Source organism: Balaenoptera acutorostrata, chromosome 7 (assembly GCF_949987535.1).
Source record: "Balaenoptera acutorostrata chromosome 7, mBalAcu1.1, whole genome shotgun sequence".
NCBI lineage: Eukaryota > Metazoa > Chordata > Mammalia > Artiodactyla > Balaenopteridae > Balaenoptera > Balaenoptera acutorostrata.
Genome location: NC_080070.1, coordinates 19935055 through 19963005, shown reverse-complemented (window position 1 = coordinate 19963005; position 27951 = coordinate 19935055). Strand labels below are relative to the sequence as shown.

The following is a 27951-nucleotide window of genomic DNA, read 5'->3' as shown; positions in this document are numbered from 1 at the left end:
CACCAAACTTTAAATGTGGTCTAATTGGAAAGCAATTTATGAAATATAGTCTTTGATAAATGTTGGTAGTTTTTACATTGTCTAATTTAATTTTATTTGAGTAGCTAATATATTCACAGTTTTTAAAACAATCGAATGATTATAAAAAGTTAAAGTTGAAAAGTATATTCCCAGTCCTCTGCCAGGCCCCACCACCATCCCTGCTTCCTGTAGGTACTCACTTTTACCAGTTTTTTTGTGAATCCCTCCAGGATGTCTTTATAATAAATTAAATAAATGAGGTTATATAATTCTTATATGCAGGTCAGTATAGTAAATATGAACACTGCTAAATACCTTGCTTTTCTCACTTAACAATATATATCCTAGAGATCTTTTCATGTTGGTGCATCAAAAGCTTCCACATTTGAGAGTTGGGGCTGCTGCCCAGTATTGCAAAATGTGTAGATTCACCATAGTTTATTTAACTGATCTCTCACTGATGGATTTTTTGCATTGTTTCCAGTCTTTTGCCATAAAAGCAGTGCTACACTGATCTCTGTACCCTGTACATAGATCATCTCATCCATATTTAGATAACAGCTGTCGGAAGCATTTCCCAGAAGTGGGATTTCTGGGTCAAAGGAAATGCATTTGTATTTTTGGATGACAGTGCCAATTTGCCCTTCAGAAGGGTTGTAACATTTTTCACTCCCATCAGCAATATATGAGAATGGCTCTTTGTCCACACTTAAACCAAAAGTGTGTTTTCAGACTTTTGGAATCTGGCTGATGCATGGGTATAAAAAATGGTATATCACAATGGAATATTACTCAGCCATAAAAAGAAATGAAATTGAGTTATTTGTAGTGAGGTGGATGGACCTAGAGTCTGTCATACAGAGGGAAGTAAGGCAGAAAGAGAAAAACAAATACTGTATGCTAACACGTATATATGGAATCTAAAAAAAGAAAAATTGGTTCTGAAGAACCTAGGGGCAGGACAGGAATAAAGACGCAGACATAGAGAATAGACTTGAGGACACGGGGAGGGGGAAGGGTAAGCTGGGACGAAGTGAGAGAGTGGCATGGACATATATACACTACCAAATGTAAAATAGATAGCTAGTGGGAAGCAGCCGCATAGCACAGGGAGATCAGCTGGGTGCTTTGTGACCACCTAGAGGGGTGGGATAGGGAAGGTGGGAGGGAGGGAGACACAAGAGGGAAGAGATATGGGGATATATGTATATGTATAGCTGATTTACTTTGTTATAAAGCAGAAACTAACATACCATTGTAAAGCAATTATACTCCAATAAAGATGTTAAAAATAAATAAATAAATAAAAAATAAAAATATATTAATTACCAAAAAAATGGTATCTCAGTATAGTTTACTTTTCATTTTTCTCATTATGAATGAAGTTAAAATTTTTGGTGTGTTTAATGGTCACTTACTGTAGATTGTCGTTTCATGTCTTTTGATCATTTTTCTACTATGTTCTTTGGTTTTTTTTACTACCTGTCATCTGTGACATAAGTTGCACATATATATTCCCAGTTAGTCATTCATTTTTTTGTCTTTATTTCATGTGATTCGGTTTCATTTTATTTTGCTTTTACACTTTTGAGAAAAATTTAAAGTACGAGGCCACTCTTACTTTGCAAAGCATTGTGGAACTGTAAAACTCACCATGCAAAGCAATATTAATCAATGGGGAAAATCACAATTGTTTCATGACTCTAAAATTTTTTGTGAAAACATTAAAAATTCTCTACTGTCAGTTACAAATATATACAGAAATGAAAAATAAAACTAATATGTATTCATATACTGTAACATTAGAAACACTGAGAATTAAAATGTTTTCTTTGTGAATCTTACCAAGAGTAATTTGAACAGTGCTCGCCACCTTCTTCTTTTTGGGTGCTTTACGATACACAGTGAGCATCTTTTCTGTGCGTTGGTGAAATGTCATACTTCCTTCTCAGTTTAGATCAGCTGCCAGCATTTTATTCTTTGCTTTTCAATGTCGTGAAACATCTCCAAGGGTTCCTTTAAGGTAACATTTTTTTGCTGACATCCCTTCCTCTGGGATGTCTTCATCTCTTTTATCACAGCCATTTTCTCTTTTTTTTTTTTTTTTTTGTTTTTGTTTTTTTTTTTTAAGATTTTATTTATTTATTTTTTTTATTGATTAATTGATTGATTGATTGATTGCTATGTTGGGTCTTCGTTTCTGTGCTAGGGCTTTCTCCAGTTGTGGCAAGCGGGGGCCACTCTTCATCACGGTGCGCGGGCCTCTCACTACCGCGGCCTCTCCTGTTGCGGAGCACAGGCTCCACACGCGCATGCTCAGTAATTGTGGCTCACGGGCCCAGCCGCTCCGCGGCATGTGGGATCTTCCCAGACCAGGGCTCGAACCCGTGTCCCCTGCATTAGCAGGCAGACTCTCAACCACTGCGCCACCAGGGAAGCCCCATTTTCTCTTTTAAGGTCAGTAAGTTCACCTTTACTCTGGCTGCAGATACCTCTCAAATGGGGCCAGTGTCGATGTTCCCAGGGTCAGTTATTTCTTCCATAAATCCATTTACATTCAATTCAAATTTCGCTCCCAGTGTTACTTTCAGTTTTTTTTTTTTCCCCTGTACTTTTAGGTGTTTAGGCCAATTCCTTTTTTCAGTTATCCATTTTTGTAAACTGTCACATGGGTTTATCACTGAGAGACAAGGAGACAACACAGCTACACACTTTGCTGTCTGTCCATAAACTGCGTAACAGATATGCAGTGGCCAATCACTGATTGACTTTGAAGAAGTGACATGTTTGATCATTGATTATGATAAACATTAATTATTTACATAGAGATTTCTAGATTGAAGCCCTAGAGTTTGTATTTCGTGCCATTACTCACAGTTAACATACTGTGGTAACTGGAATTCAAATCTTGTTGTACTGGTGTTATTCACTAAATGTTAGTAACTTCCATTTGTGCGTATCAGAACCATGAAAGCAGGAGCTGCCAGTGTAGAAAAGTACAAAAAATAACATAACAAATGTCTGCATACTCATCTCTGAGTTTTGACAGGTAACATTCTGCTATATATGCTTTCAGTGTTTTTAATAAAGGAAATTGATCATTACAAATAAGGTTAAAGTTCTCCTTTGCCCCCACCTCCCATCCTGTTTCCTTTCATAACCTCCCAACAGCATCATAAATTTAGATACTATCCTTTCTTTTTCTCTCTTTTTAAAAGTTCTATCTATACGTATAAAGATCCTAATAAGAAATATGCAGTATTTGGGGTGTACTTTTTGCTTTGCATCATAATTTGTTCTTTTGTTTATCATGCTTTCTTTTGCTTCTTATATTCTTATTTCCTTCTTGAGTTAATAAAAAATATTTTTGTCTTTCCTTTTTTTCCCCCTAGTGTGGAATTTTTGTTTGTTTCATCCTATTTCTATTGAATAAGTGAAATAACTTGTGTTAGAAGAAAATTCATATGTAGATGGATAATAAAGTGACCTGCCCTTGTTTAGAATTCTGGTAATTTCCCCACATCTCTCCATGGAAGCAGCAAAAGCCAGAGATACCCATGTGTGTTTGGTCATATTTCTGTAGCCATCTTTCTGATACATTTAACAGTGGCTGTGCTCTGTTTGTCTTCCAGATTCATTCAGGAGGTAGAGCACGCCCTGGGACTTGGCCCAGCCAAACAGTGTCCTCTTCGAGAGTTTCTCACCGTGTACATCAAAAACATCTTCCTCAATCAGGTCTTGGCTGAGATCAACAAAGAGATTGAAGGAGTCACGAAAACGTCTGACCCCCTGAAGATCCTAGCTAACGCAGACACCATGAAAGTGCTGGGGGTGCAGCGGCCTCTCCTACAGGTAATCACATCCTTTGAACTTCCTATTTTTATCTGCAGTTTTCATTGACTTGGCAAGAGTCACAAATTGAAAAAAGAAGGAGAAGAGTTACCATCTGTTTCCATATTCATCAGGGACGAAACAAGAGGAAATAAATTAAACAGGCACCAGGGAAATTAAGGACTAGTGTAGAGATAATGGAAATTCCTGAAGATCTTTAAGAAAAAAGTGGTTAGCTTTGAATATGGGAGATGGTGAGTCTCATTAACATGCAGATAACTCCTCATTATTGGCCTGGACTTTGTCCTTGAAAAGAACTCTCTTTCCAATGGTGAATGCATCCTGGAGTAGAAGGATTGATAGGAAGGAAGTTATTCTGCCTAACCTCAATTACCAACAGCAAACCCTCTGTACCATTTGAGGGCTGACTTACCGTATATAACTTGGCTAGCTCACAGTGAATTTGAACCCACCCAAAAAACTGGCTTTTAAAAGTTAGATCATTTATTAATTTAAGTGATGATCATCTTAATATGAAAATTTTACTTTCATTGTATAAAGGAATGGTTTCTGGGCAACAGAGGTAAGATAATTTGTCAGATGTATGGATTATTAGACTTGAGGTGTTTGTTTTATATGCTTTAAGCCAGTGACTTAGAGGTAAATATAAAACTAAAAGAAAATTACTATGAATTTCAATTCTGGCTCTACATTAATTATTATTACATTGTAATTGAATCTTTATAGTGTTTCTTCATTTAAGAGAATGATGGGTACAATAGCATAGTTTTATGTAAGTTGCATGATATGAGGATATCTCAAAATGTAAAAGACTTGAGATCTTCAAAGAGAAGTTCTATAAGTGATATATATATATATATATATATATATATAGTTGCTTCAGTTGCCTGCCTTTACCTGCTTTTATATATATATCTTCCTTGGTTCTTCCTTCTTTGTACATTAGAATTAATAGAAATGCTGGCCCTTTCATAGGGAAATGTCCTCGTTATGAGCATTCTTTTTTTATAAGCAAGTTCTTCTATGGTATTGAGAAAATAGAGTAGAGGCATTCACTTCTACCAGAACTTGAACAACAGCATCACACCCAGGAAAGTGTTCATTTGCATTGCCTGAGTTTATGTTAGATGTGTTCCTAGTGAGGATCTGTACTGAGTATGGGATGCAGAGAAGGGAGAATAGCAAAGGCATGTGCTCACTCATCCCATCCCTCTGCTGGATTACTCTTCCACTGGCTCTTTGCATGGGCGGCGTCTTCTCTTGGTGCCAGTTCAAATGTCACCTCCACAGGGAAGCTTTTCCTAACTATCCTACCTAAGTAGGTCCCCTTCCTTGGTTATTCTCCATCCCCCCCCCCCACCTCCTGCTCCCAATCTATCTGTTCTCAACACTGAAGCCAAACTCTATGAACTGCATCACCAAAACTCCCTTGCCAAGTGACTCGTGATCAGGTTCTGCCAATAGGAAGCACCAGCAGGAGATTGGAGGGTAAAAGGAGAAAGAGGTTGGGTTCTTATCTCCTTCCTCTCCACTTTGGATCATAGTTTTGGCTTTGGGTGCCTCCCTCTGTAACCAGAGGTCCTGCCAGGCAACACTTCCTGTATGGCTTCAGCTCTCACTGGACGCTGGTAATACCATCTCTCCTCCTTGGCCCTTGATGATAGCGTTCTGCTGTTACTGGTCTCTGGGTGCCTCAGCATCCCTTGTTGCTTCTTTCAGTGCTGCCCGTACCTCTGTCAGCCATCTCTTCATTAATATTTCTTCAGTTAGTCATCTGAATGGAATTCTGTTTTTTGTTAGGATCATGAATAGAACTCCCCCGTTAGTCACTATTTTAACATTTTAATTTTTTTCCTTCTTAGCACAACTATAATCATTTATTTTCTAGCTTGTTGATTTCCTATCTTTTCCCACTAGAAATTAAGTTCCAAAAGTATAGTACAGTATCAGGCAGTAGGAAGACACTCGATAGTTTGTTGAATGGATGTTTATGTGTGTCGGTGGGTGGGTGGATGGATGGATGAGTGGATGGACACAGTGAATAAATTTTGAGAGTCTTAACTGCAGAGTCAGAGTGCGAAGATGAGAAAGAGAGAGTGACAAAAACTTGTGTACATTTATTATGTCTGGCAATATCATTAACATCCTCTCCATCAGAAAACCTCTCAGTATGTATATCCCTCAAGTGTCATGCCGTATGCTGTACAGAGCAACTTTAATATGCTTAGTGTACTAAATTTAAAAGAAATAATGCACTACAGAGTGAATCTGGGAACTAAAGATGCTGGCTCATTAAACATGATTATTTTCAACTTGAGTAACAAAGACAGATTAAAACTCCACTAGTTGACTACAGTCTGGGCCATGTCAGGGCCACACACTGCTGGCTAAATGGCATCTCTGGGCAGCCTACCAATGTGCTTGTCAAGTCACTCCTGACCTCGTCACCAGCCGTTTGTACCTGTTACTGCGCCTCTTGTTCTTTAAGTTAGTTACTCCGTTCTGAGGCTATGTAAGAACTCCAACTTTACCTCTTCTCTCTTTGACCTTGTCGAGATATGATAGTTATACGTAAGTGAATAAATCTTAAAACTAACGCCATGCAAGTTATCAACCTCCAAATATGTTTACAGAGCCCAAACACCTGCTTTCTTATTTGGTTATTTTGTTGTCCTCTCTTTCTTCATAAAAATTTTATGAGAATGCAAATTAGTTAGACCATATCAGTAAATTTGTTTAATATTCTCAGTTATGAGGTTAAAAAAGCAAGTGAGGAGGTGGTTATTTTCCTTTCCCATCTTGAGAAAGTCTCTTGCTTTATAATGATTGTAAATTGTTTTCAAACATAATTTCCCATGCTCAAATTTCAATGTTTCTTAAATGTGTTTCAGTGTCACCTTGATATTTTTATTCTCAGCTAATTATACGTAACTAAAGAAAAATAATGGAGAAATTATTCTCAACAATTTTAGCTGAGAATACAAAACGATTGTTAAGAAGGGAGCTTGAAGAAATATATGTTATGTGTGAAAAATGCAGGCGGGTTAAGTATTCAATTACATGTCCTTCAAAGTCATTCCCTCTGCTAGACTGTTGTTTGGTCACAGAGTGGAAAGGATTGTGCCTTTCCCCGTAGGCAGCACCCAGTGTCATGAAGCATCAGCCCAACTGGATTCTCCAGAGAGAGCGGACAGACAGCTGTCTCGGTGCTGCTTCCATCTATTCGATGATGTGCAGACGCAGAAAACCCCAGGACACTTTGTCCTTTCCTCTTTGAAATGGCATTGGTCAGGATAGACAGTCGGTTATAAGGGCGCATTTACTTGGGCGATAACGTAGTTTTGCATTGGTAGTTTTACTTTCTAGGCACAGAATTCATAGGAGGGAAGGAAGGAAGGAAGGAAATAGGAAGGAAGAAATTACAAGCACCATTTTATAGGTGAAACAACTGTGCAGATGCCCAAAGTGATAGAGCAGCATGGTACTAGTAGCAACAGTGGAAGTCTAATGGTGGTAATGATAGCATTCATAATAGTAAGTAGTAGTAATGGTGACAACTAACACTTTAATACATCTACTGTGAGCCAGACACTATTGAGTGCTTTATACGTATTGACTTGTAAATGTTTTATATGCAATGACAGCAGCTTTGTGAAGGTGGCATTCTTATTATAAGGAGGAAACTGAGAAACAATGAAATTAAATAACTTGCCCATCCATAGTCACCTAGCTAACAACGCTAGAACTGTAATTCAAACCCAGGCGACCTAACCCTGGATCCCGTGCTCTAACCTATCTGTTACTAGTCTGCTATGAGATGGGCAGAGTTTGAGAGTAAGCATTTAGACACTTTTTTTTTTTTTTTTTAGCAATTTGACATTGTCTGTTGAACCTAACAGTAAAAAATTGGGACTTGTGTTTTTATCACCGGGTTTTTAAAAATTTCTTTTTTCTAGTAATTCATTTTAATTTATTTTATAAAAGTATCCATCTGCGACAGACTGGGGGGATCGGGGGAGAGTTTAGAACCAGACTCTCACCATAGTCAGAGATGTACTGCTCTAAATCCGTATATTGCCTCACAGGAGTAAAAGTGTAAAACCAACCATCTTTCTTGCCTCAGTGTCTAAATCACTTTCCAACAGATGGAATAGCTCGGATATTTGTTACAGATGGTTCCCTCCTAAATCCCCAGCTCCTGCAACCATGCCTGCTATAGAGAAGGCAATGTTGAATAAATGGCTGAGTGAATGAAAATGAATGAATGAATGATGACTTCCTTAGTACAAGGGCATGTGTATGCGTGTTTTGCCCCCGTGGTGTAAGATTCATGGTCTTGGGTTTAAGATTCGTGACAGTCTTTAAATTAAAATGTCACAGTTCTTATGCCTCTGATGCTGTCAGATGGAAGCAGGATGGACTGTACTTCATGCTCTCACCATCTGCGAGTCCTCTATTACCATCACTTTTTCTGCAAAATGGCCTCCATCCATTGCAAGACAAAGTATACTGATTCAAATTAAAGAAATCCATTAAGAGAAATTCCTCATTTCTCTTGAGTCAGATCTTCTGGCCTTCTGGACCTGGAGCTATGGAAACAATGGATTATTTGAAGTGGATACTCCCTCATGCCTTATATGTAACCGGCATCTACCAACTGTTCATTTATCAGACATGAGGAAAAATTCCCTCAGTTCCCTATTTTATCACTGTTTGGGGGATGTAATTTATTCTTCTTTAGTGTCTCCACCCAAAAAAGGGGAGGGGCGACTAATGCTTAAGTTTTTTAATCCCTTACCTATCACACAGCTGAATGGACATCTATCTGTATGAACAAAAAATACAAGTAAAGTGTTTTCCCCTACCTCCCAATGGAATACCCAGTATCCTTGTTACTTAGTGGTCTGTGGACAGGAGCATCAGACCTCTGAGTCCGAATCTGCATATGCACGGCCTCCCCGGATGATTTGTACGTACATTCGATTTTGAGAAGCACTGCCTTGTACCAGTGCAACACGAAGTGTGGTCCGTAAACTGGCACCTGAGCTTGTGAGAAGTGCAGATTCCTGAGCCTCACTCCCCTCCAGGGTGGGGCGCAGGAATCTCTGGTCTAACCAGCCCTCTAGTTGATTTTAATAGAGACAGAACTTTTAGAAGCATCGTCTTAATACCAACGTTTCCAGCTGGAGGTTAGGAAATGGGGCTCTACCGCTGTGGACTCTTAGCCTTGAGACAAACAACAGTAGTTAACTTCAAAGAGCTATTCAGCTTTGTTTCATGCAGGCACAGAAATTGTAAAAACAATATTTGCAGCAGCAGCAGAAGCTGCTTCCTAGTCTAGCACGTTGCTGAATTTTGCAAAGTTCTTTCTAGACACAGGATGAGACTACGTTTTCTGGCTCATGTAGGGCAACGTGAGACAGAGACAGCTTTCCTAATGCTTTGGCTTATGTTCCCCCATCATTGGAGGAAAGAAAAAAAACATAAGCTGTGCAAGTCAAAAATTTTAGGCAATCTTGAAACACTTAAAGCATATTTTCATTTTCCTCATTGCCCCAGTATGTGTCAGAGCACATCTGAGAAGTCAGATGGTTCGAGGCGGCCTGCAAACCCCACATTCTCATCTCTTCCTCATCCTCCCGTGCTTTCCCCGGCTACCTGGAGGGGTGTGGTTCTCAACAACAATACCCATTGGAATCAGCCAGGAGCTTTCTGAACACACCTAGATCCCATCCCAGAGACTTGGTTCAGTTGGTCAGGGGTGGGGCCTGGGCATCCAGGTGTTATAAGCTGCCCAGGTGATCCCAACATATGCAGCCAGAATTAGTGCCTCTGGCCTGGATCTTTCTACTCCACAGAATCAATTATTGCCCTGAGAGGAAGTAGAAAAAAATTATAATTGAGGCATTCTTTAATGCAGTTAGGTTTGTAACAGAGGGCTCTGTTTAATACTTTGAATCAAGCTTGATCCATAAGTCTTAGAATCAGATACAAGTAGATTGAAATCCCAGACATTTCAATGGATAATTTCGTGGTCAGGACCAAACTGCTAACCTCTCCGTACTTTCCTCCTCTATAAAACAAGAATAATAAAATCTGTGTCCTAGGAACACAGGCATCATTTCTAAGGTGTAGGTGGAGTAATGGTGGTAAAACATATCACCTTCCTTTCCCGTGTCACAGATACCTGGACTTCAGCATTGACTGCTCTGTTACCGGCTACCTGCCTGCTCCTTAACTCTCACCTTCATAGACTTCTGATTTGTACTGACTGTGCCTCTCCATCCCTGCCGTCTCTTTGTAGATTTCAGCCTGCATCTCCTCTTATCACTAACTTGCTGTTTACTCACTCCTGTTCTTTGTGCTCTAGCACCCACCTATAACTTCTGTTTCCACTATCCTAGAGTGACAGCAGGAGATGGTATTGTTTCACTTCCTTTCTCTTTTTCCTGGATTTGCCCACTGATCATTTGTTAGCAGCAGAAGCAGCATGCGGTATTTATGACCATTAAAGCTACTATGTTCGTTTCCTAGGGCAGACATACCAAATTACCACAAACTAGGTGGCTTAAGAAAACAGAAATTGATGTTCTCATAGTTATGGAGGCCAGGAGTCACATTCCCTCCAAAGGCTCTAGAGGAAGACCCTTCCTTGCTTCTTGCATCTTCTGGTGGTCCTGGTACTTCTTGACTTCTGGAAGCCTAACTCCGATCTCTGCCTCCATCCTAACATGGGCTTCTCCCATGTTCTCCATTTTTCCTTTTCTGGCTCTTATAAGGACACTCTCATTGGATTTAGGGCTCACCTTAATCCAGCATGATCTCACCTCAACCCTAACCTTAATTATATCTACAAAGACCCTATTTCCAAGTAAGGTCACATTCTGAGATTGCGTGTGGCATGTTGGGAGGACACTATTCATCCCACTACAGCCAATAATTGGAAGCAAATTATATAGAATGCAACATATTCAACTTGCTATATTTTCCTTGAAAACCCTCTCGCAGGAAGCAGTGTAGAAGTATTGCTGTTAAGGCAATAGGGCCAAGGTGGTCTGAACTCTAGGTGTCAGGAAGGTTCCAAATGGAAGTTTTTGGTGGGTTGAGTGATGGCTGGAGCTCTGGTTAAGCCTTTACTGAAAGTTGGTCGACACAGCTGCTTGCAGTGTAATGACGTGCCAGAGGTAATTACACTGATGCCCAGGCCTGTTATTTCCCCAGCTAAGCCACGGTACTGCCGGTGGCCTCTTGCTGGTTTCCCAGGGAAGTGTGGCCAGCAGCAATAGCGTATGGTTTCATCATATCAAATTATGTTAATATGAAGAATGTTGGATTCGAGTGGTATTTGCATTGCGGCCAGTTGTTGCCACTGCGCTCCATGGTGCAGAATAGATTTAGCTTTTATTAGCCTCAATAGATTAGTCCCATTTAAGGTCTGTAGGAAGTCATCATGAAAATCATCAAATGGAAAAGAGAGCTGATCAATTCATTTTTTTTTTTTTTTTTTCTCCTCTGTAAGCTCTGAGAGTTGGTGCTAATCGTCTCACCGTGCTAAAATAAGTCTTAGAACCAAGATGCCTTGGGGTCTAATCTGATTCTTCAGTGTTTATCTAAACCGAAAGAAATACTAACACAGTGTGGGGGTTTGATTTTCTTTGAATTTTACTTAATAAAGGTAAGGTAAAAGTAAAATATTCACCAGCAATATTGTTTGGGTTCTTCATGACACATGAAGGCCTCGAGTAACCAATCAACTAGTGGCTGCTTCAGGTTTTATCCAGGAAGATGCAGTAGAAGATGCCTTTGTTCTTGTCTTTGGTTGTTCAGATTGTCACTGTGGCTTTCAACACTCACCTGTCCACTTCTGAGACAGCTGAGCAAATTAAATCTTTCAGTACTAACGGGGACTTTGGGAATCTCATAACATTCATCTGTGTCTTCAGATTGTCTTATCAAGTTGTGTTATTTTTGTACGATTAATTCTATTACTAGTTTAATACTTGTTATTTTTTGTAGAATTTTTGTTGTGATTCTTCATAGTCATTCAGGAAATGTAAATTTCATCATGGCATGGTGGGAAAAAGCATATAAAATGGGGATCTGGTCTCCTTGTTAGTCCAGTGACCTTAGACAAGCCCAAGCCACTTATCTTCCCTGAGCTTCACATCCCTCCTGTAGAATGAGAATGATGCTAGCTCAAACAACCTCATAAGATTAAGGTGAGGAGTACAATGAGATCATGTATTCAGCAGGGCTTTCTGAACTGCTCTACATATTGAGTTGTTGTCTCATAATTGTTATTATTGGTCCACACACCCACATGATCATTCAGAAAATCCATTAGCATTAAAGGGAATGATGCTTACACCTACAGAAATGAAAAATATTTCCTATTAAATGAAAGGCTTCACTAGTTTTTACCAGTAGTTTGTTCCATACATGATTAGACAACCGACATAAGAATCTGGCAATTTTTTTCCCACAGTTTATCGTGAGAATATTTGAAACATCTAAAAAGACTGAAAAAAAAAAACACCCTCACACTCACCATCCGGATTCTACAGTTAACACTTTTCTGAATTGGTTTCATAGCATAACCAAACCTGGTAATTTGAATTCTTTTTCAGCCATCCCAGAAATGAATTCCCAATCATTCCCTAAGCACTTTACCATGGTTTTTAATATCTTACTTAGGAAATCTGAACATAAAGGGAAATAAATTAAGTGGGAAAGTAGTTGATTTGTTAAGAGTGTTCCATTTCTAAAAGTACCCATTCTGACGTTTCCTTTAAATGGTGTCATGGAACAGGCAATTGACCAACTCATGCTTGTGATTAATCTGTAAGTACTGCCTTTACTGACATGATGCTACCAGGAAACTTGCCCTCATAACTGTTGATGAAAAAGGCTGTGAAGTGAGCAAATGAGAGATGATTTTTATTTACAGGCAGAATAAGCACATAATATGATCAACTTGAATTTTACAAATACCTTTATAGTCTTATCTCCGGATGGAGAAGAAATAGGACCTTGTCTGGTTGGCTTGTTTTCTTAGAAAGTCCCTGGTTAACTAGGCTTCTATCAGCAGCCTTTTGCAAATCAAGAAGAGGAGGGGAGAAAAAGTGTGTGTGTGTGTGAAAACATATATATTTCAACTAACTTCTATACAGTATAGCCAGCTAAGCTTTTGGAGAAAGCCCAGAGGGGCTCGAAACGAAGAAATTATTTTTCTTTTGTCTGCAGAAAATCATCTGCAGCCAACCCCATATATTGTATAAGAATCATTAATTATCTGAAGTCTTTATTTTTTGAAGTCCGTTAAAATTCCAGATGTTTTCTTCAGCAGTCCATCAATTCTCATAATGTGTTTGGGACAGATTTTAATTTAGATGCAACTTTTCAAGAATTCATTTATTATATCTGGGTTATGAGGTCAGTTTAAAACCAACGGGCTGGAAGGGCTTATCCACATGGATAGAGGAGTCATGAGGGACTGCTGAATGAGAAAGTAATTACAGTTAGTGACACTTGTTTACCAGCTTTGCTTGGTGCTAAGAAACTTGTCTGAGCACCGGGCTCTTTCAGAATGACATCAATATAGGGATAAGCCTTGGGTTTTAAAGGAGGATTCTGAATTTACTTTCTAAGTAAAGGCAGGCACCGATGGCCATCTTGGTTGTCACCTAGACTGTTCTATGTAACAGGGCTTATTTGGGGTAAGTATTTTGAGACGTTTGATTGGCTGCCGTCTGTTTTGATCTTGCCTCGGTCCACTCCTTGGTGGATAAGCAGGAGAGAAGGTAATGACTTCTGACAGATCTGCTGACGGGGGCTGAACTACATTAACTACTCTGTCGCTCAGATCTTTGGAGAGCTGCCTTTGCCTGAAATAGATTTGACTTTACTTGCTAACAAAGGCATTCTCAGATGTATTTCTTTTCATTAAATACAAGAGAAGAGGAAAAGCATCCCATCAAAAGATACCAAGAAGGGAGAAAAGGCTGGCTTGACAGCCCAAGCAAATGATAGTTCTCATTCTTGAGAGCAGCAGAATTGCTGATCTGGCAAGATTACTGGTGGGAGCTGGATGAGTGTAGACAGAGAACTGCTGTTCTTGGGGAATTTTTGAGGTTCTTATCCTAAGTCATTTTTGCCCTGTCTGGATAGTGCAGCTCTTCCTTAGAGATGTTCTAGTGAGAAAAGGAAGAGGGAGAAAGAAGACTCTCTAAGCTTGCAAGTTAAATGGCCCTTTAAAATGAACTGTTCAAATAAAGCAGATGTTTTTCTTTGTGCTTTTCAAGGATCCTGTCCTACTCACAACCTTGGGTGTACTTTATCTTAGCTTAAACACTCTAAGACGGGCTGGTGAAAATCTGACACATCAACTATAGCAAGAGTGACACGACACAGTTAAATAGTTTCCACTGTTGAAATTCTAATGCAACTAAATGATAAATGTTTGCTCATTACACAACTGCTTTGTGCTATCACTGGACAAGGAGATGTGGAGAGACAGAAGAAGTTTAAAGCATGGCTCCCACTTCTCGGGAGCTTCTGGTTTAGTTGGGGAATCAGAATTCCTCACACCTGTGAATGTGAGAACAGTAGAGGACCTTTGGTACCTGAACACTGACTGTGATGGTTCAGAAGATTTGCAGTTTAAGAGTTGAGGATTCAGCTGAGGGCCGGAGGATTCAAGAAACTTTAGCCAAGAGGTGGGTCCTGAACTGGGACATTGTAGGATATGTAGAAATGGAGAAGGTGGGGTAGAAAGTGACCCAAACAAGGAACATAACGTAAGTGAAGACACCAAAGGATAGTTCATGAGATGATGGGATTAGTCTAGGTGAGTGAAGGAATGGAGAGTGAGAAGTAAGGTTCACAGGGCAGAGGACTCCCACGGAGGTCTTAAACTTTGGCGGAATTGTTTCCTTTCTAACAGAGCCACGAAAGGGTACACTCTAATCGATGCTCTTTTTTTTTTTTTTTTTTTTTTTTGAAGTTCCAAAACACAGGGAGAGTGGGCTTTGGTAGTTCACAGACAAGATTAGAGGGCAGAGAGCCTGGTGTCAGAGAGGCCAGCCAAGGCAGGGGTCCAGTAATCCAGCTCTGAAAGGAAGACAGTTTCCGGTGGGTATTTCTCTCCAGACAGAAGCTTCAGGTAGTAACCTCATGGCTGCCTGAGGTTTGGTGACCCCAACCTTTTGCTCCGATTTGAAGTCATTCTTCTGATTGATTGTCATGATTGGCCAAACACACCACATGGGCTTACTTTCTGGGATAAGTGTTGTGCTCATAAATCGTCATCAGGTTTTCCTCTCCGAGCCCTCACCGGCAGCCACTGGATGGGGTCTTTCATCACCTCTGTCCGCAAGAGCAGCCATTTGGCTGCAGCATGTTCATATTTGTTTAAAGATTGGACTGTACCTTTCTCACTTATGACCTTTTTAGACACACAGGAGCTCTGTCAGTTAAAGTCCTGCTTTGGGGAGAAGGCAACACGCAGCTAACTCATTAACGGGTTATCTATGTCATTATGTCTTTTTTGGATTGCACATATTGGAAATACAGCCTTTTCAGGAGGAAAAAAAAAATCCATCTAGGCTTCTAGTTTCCCTTTCTTTTTCTTCTTCATTTTTATCTGCTTTTTTTCCCTCCATAGTTACAGCTATTCCCATGATGGATGGTCATATCTTTGGAGTCCAGAATATCCTGGGTATTCACTTGCAAATAGCCAAAAAGTCAAATTCAGGTAACTGCACTTCAACGAGAGCCATTCTGTACTCTCCTCATCGAACACACACTACCTCTCTTTGCCCCATTTCAACCACAGGAGCTTAATTGCTGCTTCTTTCTTATTCCACAAAGCGTTTTTTAATTTGTTCTCCCCTTGGTCGTTCCAAGGTCAAGGGTGCCTATCAGGTGCTTGCAGAAGTGCTCTGGTGACCTTGCTTGCTGTGTTTGCCCCTGGCTTCCAAGGCTTTGCCCAGAATGAGCAGCTTGCCTGAGCGAGAGATGGCTGGACAGTATGCAGATTTCTTACCTCTTGAACAAGAAGTATCCCTTTTTCTTCCATCCTTTCCAAGTTTTGCTTTAGAGCCAAAAGAAATCTCTGACACATAGTAGGCACTCATTGCTTGAATGAGTTAAATGGAAATTGCCAGCAGTTATGTTAAATTATGGCCTCTGGCTTACAGTTAGGTACAGGGTATATAGAAGTAAACCTATGTTGTTTGCCAAGGAAAGTAGCTTTAAATTTTAGGGTTCTTTAAATAAACATTTTATTTTAGAAAGGTTTGAGATTTACAGAAAAGTGGCAAAGATGGTACAGTTCCCATACACCCCATACCCAGTTTCCCTTCTTATTAGTATCTTATATTAGTATGGTGAATTTGTTACAATTAATGAACCAATATTGACACATTCCTATTAATTAAAGTCCGTGCTTTATTCAGGTTGCCTTGTTTTTCACCTAAATGTCTTCTGTTCCCGGACTCCATCCAGGATACCACATTATGTTTCATTGTCTCTTTTGGCTCCTCTTGGCTGTAACAGTTTCTCAGACTTTCTTTTTTTTAAATGACATTGACAGCAGGTTAGATATGTTGTAGAATGTCCTGCAATATCGATTAGTCTGATGTTTTTCTCATAATTTGACTAGGGATATGTGTTTTGGGGAGGAAGACCACAGAGGTAAAGCGCCTTTCTCATCATGTCACATCAGGTGTGTACGCTATCAGCTTGACTTATCACTGTCACTGTTAACCTTGATTGCCTGGCCGAGGCTGTGGTTTGTCAGATTTCTCCACTAGGAAGTCACTCTTTTCCTCTGCTTTCCATAGTCTACTCTTTGGAAGGAATTCATTATGCACGGCACACACACTCAGGGGTGGGGAGAGAAAAAAAAGAAGTGGGGAGTTACGCTACACCTCCTTGAGGATAGAATATCTGCATAAATTATTTGGAATACTTCTGCCTGAAAGATTTGTCTCTTTCCTCCCATTTTTTGTATTTATTCAATCATTTATATATGTCAGTACGAACTCATGGATTTTTATTGTATACAGTAGATTATAATCCAATACTATCTTTATTTTCTTGCTCAAGTTGTTCCAGCTTTGGCCATTGGGAGCTCCTGTGTCACCATCTTTGTGATTTTTTTTTTTTTTTTTTTTTAGCACTTATTTTCTGGCACTCCCAGATGCTCCAACCTCCATCTTTCTATTTCCTGCCCCAGTTCTAGAATCAGCCATTTTTCCAAGAAGCTCCAATTCCTGTTATTAGAGAGGATAGTATTGGCAACCAAGATCTGGGGATTTGATATGCTTGCTGCTGCTTGGGCATCATTACTTCTAGGCCCTCTCAGCTGACAGAGAAAGAAAATCTGTGTGTGTACTAACCCTTGTATATATTCCTATCAATATATATATTTCTGTATGTGGCCACTTATTAAGCTAAAGCTGAGGTAGTACTGATGTCTCTGACTCAAATGCGTTGCCGTACGGATCATTCTAGCCTCTTCCTCTTGCTTCTCTGTGGCCTTCCTCTCCAACAGTGGAAGAACCTGGCTCCTACCACCCCTAGTCCGTTTCCCTAACTGTTCGATCCCAGCTTACATGCACAGCAATATCAGAATCGATAATCCACGCCCTGTGGGAAACACCTTTATCAACCAAGCACAGTCCTTATGTGCAGTTCCTTTTGCCTGTAGTTTTACGAACTCTACTAATTTCCAAAATTACGTGGGTCAGCACTTTTTTCTCCCACCTTCCTTTCAGGAGGGTTATTTTATACATTTGTGATAAAGTTACATGGTTTTATCACATTCCGCGCTTCATCCTGGGATCCCTTAACCTCCTAAACGAATTTTTTCAAATTTGCATGTATTAAGGTTCATTCTTTGTGCTTTAAAGTTCTGTGGGTTTTGACAAACGCATAATGTCATGTATTTACCATTAGAGTATCACCAAAATGATTTTTACCACCCCCCCAAATTCCCTATATTTCATCTACTCAGCATTTGTCCCCTCTCCCGATGCCTCTGACAATCACTAATCGTTTTACCATCTCCATAGTTTTGCATCTTCCAGAAATCATATAATTGGCCTCATGCAGTATTTAGCTTTTTCAGACTGGCTTCTTTAAATTAGCACTGAGTAACATTCATGGCTTTTCATGGCTTGACAGCTCATTTCTTTTGATCACTGAGTAATACTCCATGGTATGGATTATGCATGTGGTCTATGATACAGAAATACCACAGTTTGTTTATCCCTTCACCTATTGAAGGATATCTTGGTTGCTTCCATTACAAGTAAAGCTGCTATGAACATCCACATACAGGTTTTTGTGTGGTGATAAGTTTGCAGATCAGTTGGATATTGTTTTTAACTGTGTAGAGAAGTTGTGCAGATGAGGGGGGCTGTGGACGGTGGTGAGGACAGACTCACAAATTAACAAGTACATGATGTGGTAATTGCTTTAATAAACGTATGAATATAAGTAAATTGTTGAATCTAAGAAAAAGGCAAAAGTAAAAAATACTTAAATTTACTCTTAGGTTCTATTTTAAAACTTACTCAAGTTTCATTAAAAAAAAACAAACAAACAACTTAGCATTCTTTTCCAGGAAAACACCCTCCCTCCAGCTCCACCCCTCTCTCCCCCCACCACCAAAAAAAAATAATAAAACCAGCTTGCTGAAGACATTCTGCTACAGCTACAGTAAAGACCATGAGTCAGGTGGCCCAAAATATTCTGTCTGAAAAAAGAGTCTCATAGGGCTTCCCTGGTGGCGCAGTGGTTAAGAATCCGCCTGCCAATGCAGGGGACACGGGTTCGATCCCTGGTCCGGGAAGATCCCACGTGCCACAAAGCAACTAAGCCTGTGTGCCGCAACTACTGAGCCTGTGAGCCACAACTACTGAAGCCCGTGCCCCTAGAGCCCGTGCTCCACAACAAGAGAAGCCACCGCAGTGAGAAGCCCGTGCACCACACCGAAGAGGAGCCCCCGCTCGCTGCAACTAGAGAAAGCCTGCGCGCAGCAACGAAGGAAGACCCAACACAGCCAAAAATAAATAAATAAATAAACAAAAAAAAAAACCCCAAAAAACTATTAAAAAAAAAAAAAGGAGCGTCATAGGAATTCACTGGTGGCAGACTCCTTCACAACTTAATAGTAGGGGAGAAAATCCACTTAAGGGTGAAAAAACAGCTCTTACCCAGGAGAAGAAAAAGAAAAAAAGCATAGGGATTTTTAATTGTCTGGAAATCTGGGATTAATAGGATGAAGGAACAGATATAATTCTTTCACCAAGTCCTTCAGAGTTAAAAACAAGTAAATTTATTCTGGGATTTGAGGTTCCTCCCCCAGAGATTTCTTATAGAAAGAGCTAAACCCAAAGGAACTAGCCACATGGCAAATGAAATCCTGCTTTGTCAAGAGCTAAGTCTGTGCTTTCAAGAAGAGCTTTTGTGTTCAGCTTCCAGGAAGAGATGCCAGGGGGCCATGAGGAGGACTCTTGTTTCCTGCTTGTGCACGTTTGAATGTTAGCTGGCTGGCTCTACTGAGCCATTTGGAGCCTGACTTATTCACCAGTCAGTGGTGAAGAAGGTGGAGAAAGAGTGTTTACTGCCTGGGAGATGGAATGCACAAGAATTGGTCCGTGCACACCCTTCTTGAATGTATAGTGACCTGCATTTTAGTAAAATATAACACAAGCTCAGAGGCTTGATTCGATGAGCAAGTCCTCTTCATTTCTAGAGGAATTACTAGGAAGGAGTGTAGGTAGAGGGGTCAAATTGTAAATACAGAAAGAACTTTGTCCAGCACGCTGGATAACAAGAAGTTTGCAAGCTGCAAGTGATCAGAAACTTTTCGATGCATAGAACATAAATAAGAGAAAATTAAAGATTTCTCCTTAAGTGAAAAACAAAACAACAATCAGACATAAGTTGTAATTTATAATGTTACAATTTAGTTGGTGAATGTTTTTAATTAGTCCCTGGGTAACTGTATTTTTAAAAATCTTGCTGTAGTACTTATATTTGTCTATAATGCAGTCATTATTTATGTGATTAGTAATATATTTATAATGTCTGCTTCCTTATAGAGTAGTTGTATAGAAATAATCATAAGTGACTGGATTAAAAGCTATTTTTACTCTTTCTCAACTAGGTATATCGAGGGAAAACCAAGGTAATAAGCTTATGAAACTACTGACCAGGTTGACCTCATGAATACTAACCCTATTGCAGACCTTGTACCTGGCTGGAAATAATCAATTGCTTTAGAGCTAGCTTAGCAAATGCAAATAGTTCAAGTACTGGCCAAAATTTTAGGTTTATTTGAATTCTACTTCCGTATTTCTTTCAGGTCCTGGACATAATAGGCATAGGCTGGTTTACTTAGATGACAGACATATAACAAAGCAAACAAAGAATGTTGTAACCAAACTCATGTACAGGGGACAAATATTCTTTGTAAGTCGTAACTCTGTTTGGTAAATGACTGATTGTGTGTGGTTAACCAGCTAATGTTGGTATTCTCTGTCATGTAAAGACTAGACTACAGTAGAATTTTAGAGCTAGAATTTTAATCCAACTCTGAGTGAAGTCAAGCTCAACAGGTTTAGTGTCTTATCTTAGGAAACACGTCTAATAAATGGCAACTCTAGCAGTAGAATCCAGTTCTCTCTCCTGCTGACCCACTTCTCTTTCTTGTCTACCTGCAGTATTATTTAAAGCTTGCTACCCTTTCATGTACTGAATAATTTATTTACACTGGATTTTTAACAGCATCAACATTTGTACTATAAGAAAAATACTTTGTTCTGCTGAACTTCTGGAAAAGTATCATCTTGAACCACCTCCGATTTAGGATGACTTGACTTTTCCTTTTGCTCCTTCCTCTAAAGGCAGAGCACGTTTCACTCCAAAACCAAATAACAAGCATCTCTCTCCTAATTTATGGTTTTCAGAATTTCAGAGTGTTTTTTTTTTTTCTCTTGCTGTCCAGAATGCTGTCGGAAAAGTCACAATGATTTAAATAATTGATGGCTACTTTATGAAATTGTCAGCCTGGGTCCATCTTCCTGCTTCCCCCAACTCCAAGTCCTTGAGCAGCTAATCCTTTTATGATGTATGCTTTTTTTTTTTTTTTTTTAACCTTCCTGGTTTCATTTAGATAATTCTATTATTCACCCTGGAATATAATTGCCATTATACTATGGGGGAAGGGGGTGGAGTCAGGTGGGGCCCCTGCTGTTGGCATCCGAAGGTTGTAAAATGTCTGTCATGCTCTAGCCTCTAATTTCTTTGCCACCCCACCTTTTAAAGATTTCATTCTATCTGTGTAAAAGCATAATTTGAAATGTGACTTCTGATTCTTTTGGAAGATAAAAGAAAGATTAATCCATTGTTAAACATGAACAAGCATGGTACAGTGGAAAAAACTTTGGACTGGAATTCAGGGATATTTATTCAGCTGAACAAACAATTTCTGGATGCCTGCTGTATACCAGGCACTGGACTGGTGTAAGCATTAAGAGGTACAAAGACTTAAATGAAAAGTGCTGCGGGAGTGGATATCGTGGTGATGTGACACCCAACTTGTGACTTTGGGCAGTGACCTCTCTGGGCCTCAATTGCTCATCTAAATAAAGGATATTGTGCCTCTTCAGAATGTCCTTCTAGCTATAACATCCCATGATGCTCTGAAAAAAGACCATAAAGTAGCAGCCACGTTCCTTCTTTGTAAGATTTAATTGGAAGATTGGGAGGTAGTAAAAGGTATAAATTTTCTGTGACAGAAGTCAGTTTGTCACCTCTGAAATCAAAGATGGTCCAGCCTCAAAGTTCTTAAACAAAGGATTCCTTTTTTAAAAAAAAATATATTTTCTACCTGCTAAGTCCAGTGTGCCCAAAGCAGGGTGTGTTTGGGGGCAGAAGGTAACAGTCTCTAAGCAACTGAAAGTTGTTATCAAAGGAGCAGTAACTTTCCCTCTCAAATTACTGCCTGACATCTTTTTGCTAGCTCATGGAGCTGCTTTTCCAGTGAGGATTCTGATTCTAACATGTGTTTTTCACAAGGCTGAATTTTGCTGTCCATCGACTAGAAGGAAAGGTCACAAAATGGTTCTCGTGCTTCTCTATATATTGTTCTTTCTCTTTGGAAGTGCGTAGTTTGGATACGGTGAAACTTGCCCTTTCAAGAATATAGGAATAAACACAGTGATGGGTCAGGCTTTGTAACTTTTAAGGGGAAATGGTATTCATCTCTTGTCAGATCCGCATAGTGTTGGATAAAGTAAACCCAAAATGACAGCATATAGCCTGTTACCAATGGAACACAAATAACACACGATAAAATAGAAATTTAGAGTGGATTTTATAACATTTATTTTCAGGGAGCAAATCATAATCCATTTGCCCTATTGGAAAAACAGTTTTCCTGTTACACAGGGAAAATGGAGTATTTAAAAAGGAAATGTATATGACAACAAAATGGACTTGGTCAGAATCGGCAAATTTGTTTCTTATTTACTTGTTTTTGCGCTAGGGAGAGTAACATGCCGCCTAGACCTGCTTTCAGCAGTAATGGTTCTTTTATTAGAAAAACCTAACCATCTGGGGTAAAGTAGTTTGCTCTTGTCCCATCTTCTATAGGGGTAGAAACTGATGCTAGAAATCTCTCCCCTTCATATGCAATATTAATGCTTTCCATAATTTACAACCTACCTCCTTTTTCCTTCTCTTTATCTTTATAAAAATCTTTGCAAGCTGCCCTCCCCTCTATTGTCTAGTAATAAAATGCTGCGACTCTAATAGTAAGCCCGCCTCTTTTTTGTAATTTTATTTCTTTAGGACTGTGTTCTTTAGACCAGTGCTTCTAAAATTTTAATATTCATGTTAATCACCAGGGATCTTTTTTAAATGCATATTCTGATTCAGGTAGTCTGGTTGAGACCTGAGATTCTGCATTTTGAATAAGCATTCAGGGAATGTTGATGCTGCTGGTGAATTAACCATGCTTTGAGCAGCAAGGCTATGAACCAGGGATCAATAAGCTTTCTTCTGTAAAGGGCCAGATAGTAAATATTTTCATGGGGGTATGTGAGCCATATGGTCTCTGTTTGAACAATTGTACCACTGTAGTATAAAAGCAACCCTAGACAATATGTAAATAAATTGAGCATGGCTGTATTCCAATAAAACCTTACTTACCAAAAAATGCAACAGCTGGATTTGGCTTGCGGACTGTAGTTTGCCAACCCCTGCTTTAGACAGTGTGTTTGAAATGACGTATATATATTTTTAAAACTTGAAGGCTTTCATCCACATCTTTGAATAGGATTGTTTTACAGTGTTAGGAACATATATAAAATGGTTAGAAGTTAATTTGTGCTCTACCAAGATATTATGCAAAAAAAAAAAAAAAGCCAAATAAAGATATCTTTTCCCTCTAGAGGACTTAGAATAAGGTGAGAGGCATAATGTTTTAGCACTGTTGTGGCATAATGGTAACAATTTTAAAAAACCACTTCCAATTTGGCAAGGAGTGGTTTGCAGTTATATATTGTTATATGTGTACCTTTTTCTGAACTATGACTCTTTCCTGCGTATGTGTTTCTTTTATCACATCCCTTGCCATATCATTTGGCAGTGATCCATATTTGGGTAATGAGATAGTCTGTTGTGCCTGCAATGAAGAAAATGATTGAAAATGTTTTTTAATAAGTTAATAGGAGCAAGTGTTGAAATTACTGTAATGAGATAATGACAGTGCAGCACACTGCTTTGAAAATTGTGCTCTGGTGAAAAATGTATGCTCTTAATAAATTCATTTTCACTGGATTTTCCTTGGCAAGGTTGGTTAGCACTTGCCTGTTTGTCTGCTGGTAGTGGAGAAATGGACACAAGAGTTAGAAGTCAACAAAGAATGAAGAGCAAAGCTGGTAATCATTTAAGAGTACTGTTGAGTTTTAGGATATCAACCATGGAGGACTTTCGCCAGTACCCCAATTTTATAGTGACTGGTGCTTTATGGGAAGATTAGAATCCAAACTTATGAACCTCAGGCCAGTGTATTTGATTCACCTTTTTAATCTGTTTGTTGATGTAGAGCACATGAAGTGTTATACTTGAAAGTTATCTAACTATTCTTTCACATATTTAGCCAACATGCTTCATGTGTATACTCAGCATTCACCTTGGTGTAAGACGCAGCTACACCTGCCTTCAAGTTTACTGTTTAATAGAAGCAGCAGACGTATTACCAAATCAGTGTTACATCTGCCATGATCTACATATGCACCTGGAACATTGGGAGTTCAGGAGAAAGAGTGGTCATTCAACAAAGATTTCATAAAGGATATGATACTTAAGCTGAATATAGAAAGGTGGGAGAACTTTTGAAATAGAGGAAAAAGCATTAGCAAAGATATGGAGGCATCAAATAGAACAGCACAGTAAGGGAAATAGATATCAATACATTGTCGTGTATGCCTGTAATGGAATTCTGTACAGCAATGAAAATGAATGAACTGCATGGTATACATAGCCTGGATGAATCTAACAAAATAATGTTCAAAAAAATTAAGATCCAAAAGACTGTGAATTATGATTCTATTCATAACAGGCAAAATGGTACTATACAGTTTAGGGATACATATTTAACAGGTACAGTCATAAAGAATAGCAAAAAAAAAAAAAGATACCTCAGATGGGAAGGGAGGTTTTTTTTTTTTAAGAAATTCACGTTCTTTTTTTTTTTTTAATTAATTAATTAATTAATTAATTTATTTATTTGACTGTGTTGGGTCTTCGTTTCTGTGCGAGGGCTTTCTCTAGTTGCGGCAAGTGGGGACCACTCTTCATCGCGGTGCGCGGGCCTCTCACCATCGCGGCCTCTCTTGTTGCGGAGCACAGGCTCCAGACGCGCAGGCTCAGTAATTGTGGCTCACGGGCCCAGTCGCTTCGTGGCATGTGGGATCTTCCCAGACCAGGGCTTGAACCCGTGTCCCCTGCATTGGCAGGCAGATTCTCAACCACTGCGCCACCAGGGAAGCCCCGGGAGAAGGTTTTGATTGGGGTGGGGAGTGCTTGGTGTTCTGGAAGGTTTTGTTTCTTTACCAGGTTTGTGATTCCATTGGGTGTTTGCATTATGATTATTGGTTAAGGTGTACATACATATTATAAAAATTATTATATATATGTTATTGTGAAATATATATATATATTTTTTACAATAAAAGAGATTTTTAAAGAGAAGATCAATCCCCGAAATTAGGCTGTAGGAAATGGAAGACCAGGAAGGAGATTAGGCAATAGAATCACACGGCCACTGATTCAGTTGAGGATGGAAAGTCAGGATCTACTGTGATCCCACATTTTTTAATTTGTTGACTAGAAAGATGGCCTTTGTTGAGTATAGGGAATGTACTATCCACGATTGGCGAGTCCTTTCGTGCTATAGCTTTCTCTCCTCTTAGGCCCATTCTTACTCTACACAAAGGTTGTTATTCATAACTAGTTCTTCAGGTAAGGATATCACAACAATCCTACCAAGAAACTGCTCAGTTGCCTATCTTCATACCTCCATTAATTCCAATAATCACCTCAAACTATATATATATATATATATATATATATATATACACACACACACACACACACACACACACACACTCCCTTTTACATTTTTAGCTAACCAGTTTAATTGGGCCAATTCTTCACTATACCAGACATTCCTTTCTTACCTGTTTGAATACACACAGTCCTTAATGCTCATTTGTCTTCTCCATGTCCTTGGCCGTACCTCTCTGCCATGCTTCTGTAGGTGTAATAGCATTGCTTTATCCTTTTCCTCAGATTCCGCTCAGTTTTTACAACCGAACTTAAAATCCCCTTCAGAAGCCCATTTTTGACTAAAAAAGTTCATTATCGGCCCTCTCGAAACTAACTCCTGAAAATATCTGTGTTTACATTAAAACCACACTAGATTTTCTACTTTGATTGTAATAGATTTGGTTCTTTCTCATATGGGTTTCTTTCTTTTTTTCTAACTTAGGGGGCCTTTCATCAACTCAAGACTGTAAATTCAAAGGTATATCTTGAAATTGAAATTTGTATAAGTAGACTGTGCGTCATGGGAACTTAGCTTTTTATTGCTTGTGCATTTTGTCTGTATGAAATAGAGTGAATGAACTGTTACCTATTTAGAAAGATGATGTGGAGGCCTACTCTCACTAGGTAGGCATATGCTTTATGTTGTTTTTCGAGTGCGAGTGCTGCATTTGCATCGTCCATGCACATCCTGTTGCCTGGGTCATCGTATGGCAGATGGCCCACTGGGACCATACCATTCAGTCAAAATGCATTGAGGCCGCGATGTGGGCAAGCAGCAGAGACAGATAGCTGGGTTAGTAATATAGCCTTTTCCCGTTGTACGGACTCAAGAGATCTGTGGCTTAGACTCGTCCCAAACTGTCTGGTGTCTGATTCCCTTGGAAAGTCAAAACCCCTTGGTAGGGCTTGGCGGGCTTTCTCCCTGACACAGACACTTAACACACATCCCACCCACGTCATCCTCCTCTCACCCAGCAGATCGAATCTTTCTTGGTACCAGTTTGGAGCTTGGATGAAACAAAACTCCACACTTTGTGTTGCCATGCAGTGAGGTGTAAAGGAAGCTTTGCTTCCTTTAACAGATTAAAGGTCCATTTTTATAATCACGTCATGAACACAGGCCTCGGTAATCTGGTCTTTGCTGCAGTGGTGTCAGGGTGCTGACGCTGCACTCTTCTTTTTTTCGGGGGGTGGAGTGGTGGTGGTGGTGGAGGAATGGAGTGTCTCTGGTTGACTGGCCGGACTTGTCAGCCTTATAGGATTTAAAAGAACATAAAAGGCAAGCGTTTGTTCACCATAGTAAACCAACAGACTTTGCAATGAATTCTATGATAATTGCCCCTCGCTCCCCCCCATAGAACACACGTAAACACGCAGGGAAAAATGTAATTTATAGCAAAAAATAGTAAGACAGCACACTTATTCAATATCTGTGTAGTTGGTCTTCAATGAAGCAAAGAAATAGGGGATAAAGTGAAAGGAAATTTGAAAAAAGACAACGCAAGAAGAAAGCTGAGACTGGAATTTCATAAAATCCATTTCTAGTCCTGTCACCTGCTTGCTTCATTACCTTAGGCTTTCATTTAATCTTTTAAGCCTTCAGTTCTATCTTTTTATTCAGTTCTTTTCTTTAGTTTTGTGTAAACCTCAAAATGCTGATAATAGAAATCAAAGGTCAACCTGAAGTTAGTCAAGTACCTTGTAAGCCCAGTCTTCCTACCACCCTTAGCTGAGTTGTGGTTGATGTGTAGGTGGCATGCATCCCTTGCTGGTACCCTGGGCCTGGAGAGCCCCTGTCCGGTACCCAATACCTCTGGATCACTCCACTATAGGTTCGACTGAAAGTGTCCACGCTCTTCTGCCTTTGTAGTAGGAAAGTAGCCATGGACAGATAGTACATAAATGAACGCATGTGGCTCAGTGCCAATAAAATTTTGTTTAAAAAATAGGTGGGGCTTCCCTGGTGGTGCAGTGGTTGAGAATCTGCCTGCTGATGCAGGGGACACGGGTTCGAGCCCTGGTCTGGGAAGATCCCACATGCCGCGGAGCAGCTGGGCCCGTGAGCCACAATTATTGAGCCTGCGCGTCTGGAGCCTGTGCTCCGCAACAAGAGAGGCCACGATAGTGAGAGGCCCGCGCGCCGCGATGAAGAGTGGCCCCCACTTGCCGCAACTAGAGAAAGCCCTCGCACAGAAACGAAGACCCCACACAGCCAAAAATTTAAAAAAAAAAAAAAAAATTTCATTAAAAAAAAAAAAAAATAGGTGGCAGGCTAAATGTGTGCCACAGACCATAGTTTAGACCACTGACCCCTGACAGAGTGGCAAGATTGCTGGATTTTGAGCTGGGTTTTCACATGAGGCTTAAAACCTTTATCATCACAATGTGGTCTTAAGTGGGTCTCATCACTTGTATATTTATTTGTAAAATTTGTAGAACTAGCACTTGTCA

The 27951-nt window shown here is 39.6% G+C and overlaps 1 protein-coding gene across 1 annotated transcript in view; it reads left to right on the top strand.

The window, feature by feature from the left end:
- EXOC4 (exocyst complex component 4) overlaps positions 1 to 27951 on the top strand; it is an 824798-nt gene that overhangs the window by 582829 nt on the left and 214018 nt on the right. Inside the window, exon 11 of the mRNA XM_007177140.2 lies at positions 3654 to 3873. Coding sequence (XP_007177202.2) covers positions 3654 to 3873 — 220 coding nt within the window. The remainder of the gene's footprint in view (positions 1 to 3653; positions 3874 to 27951) is intronic.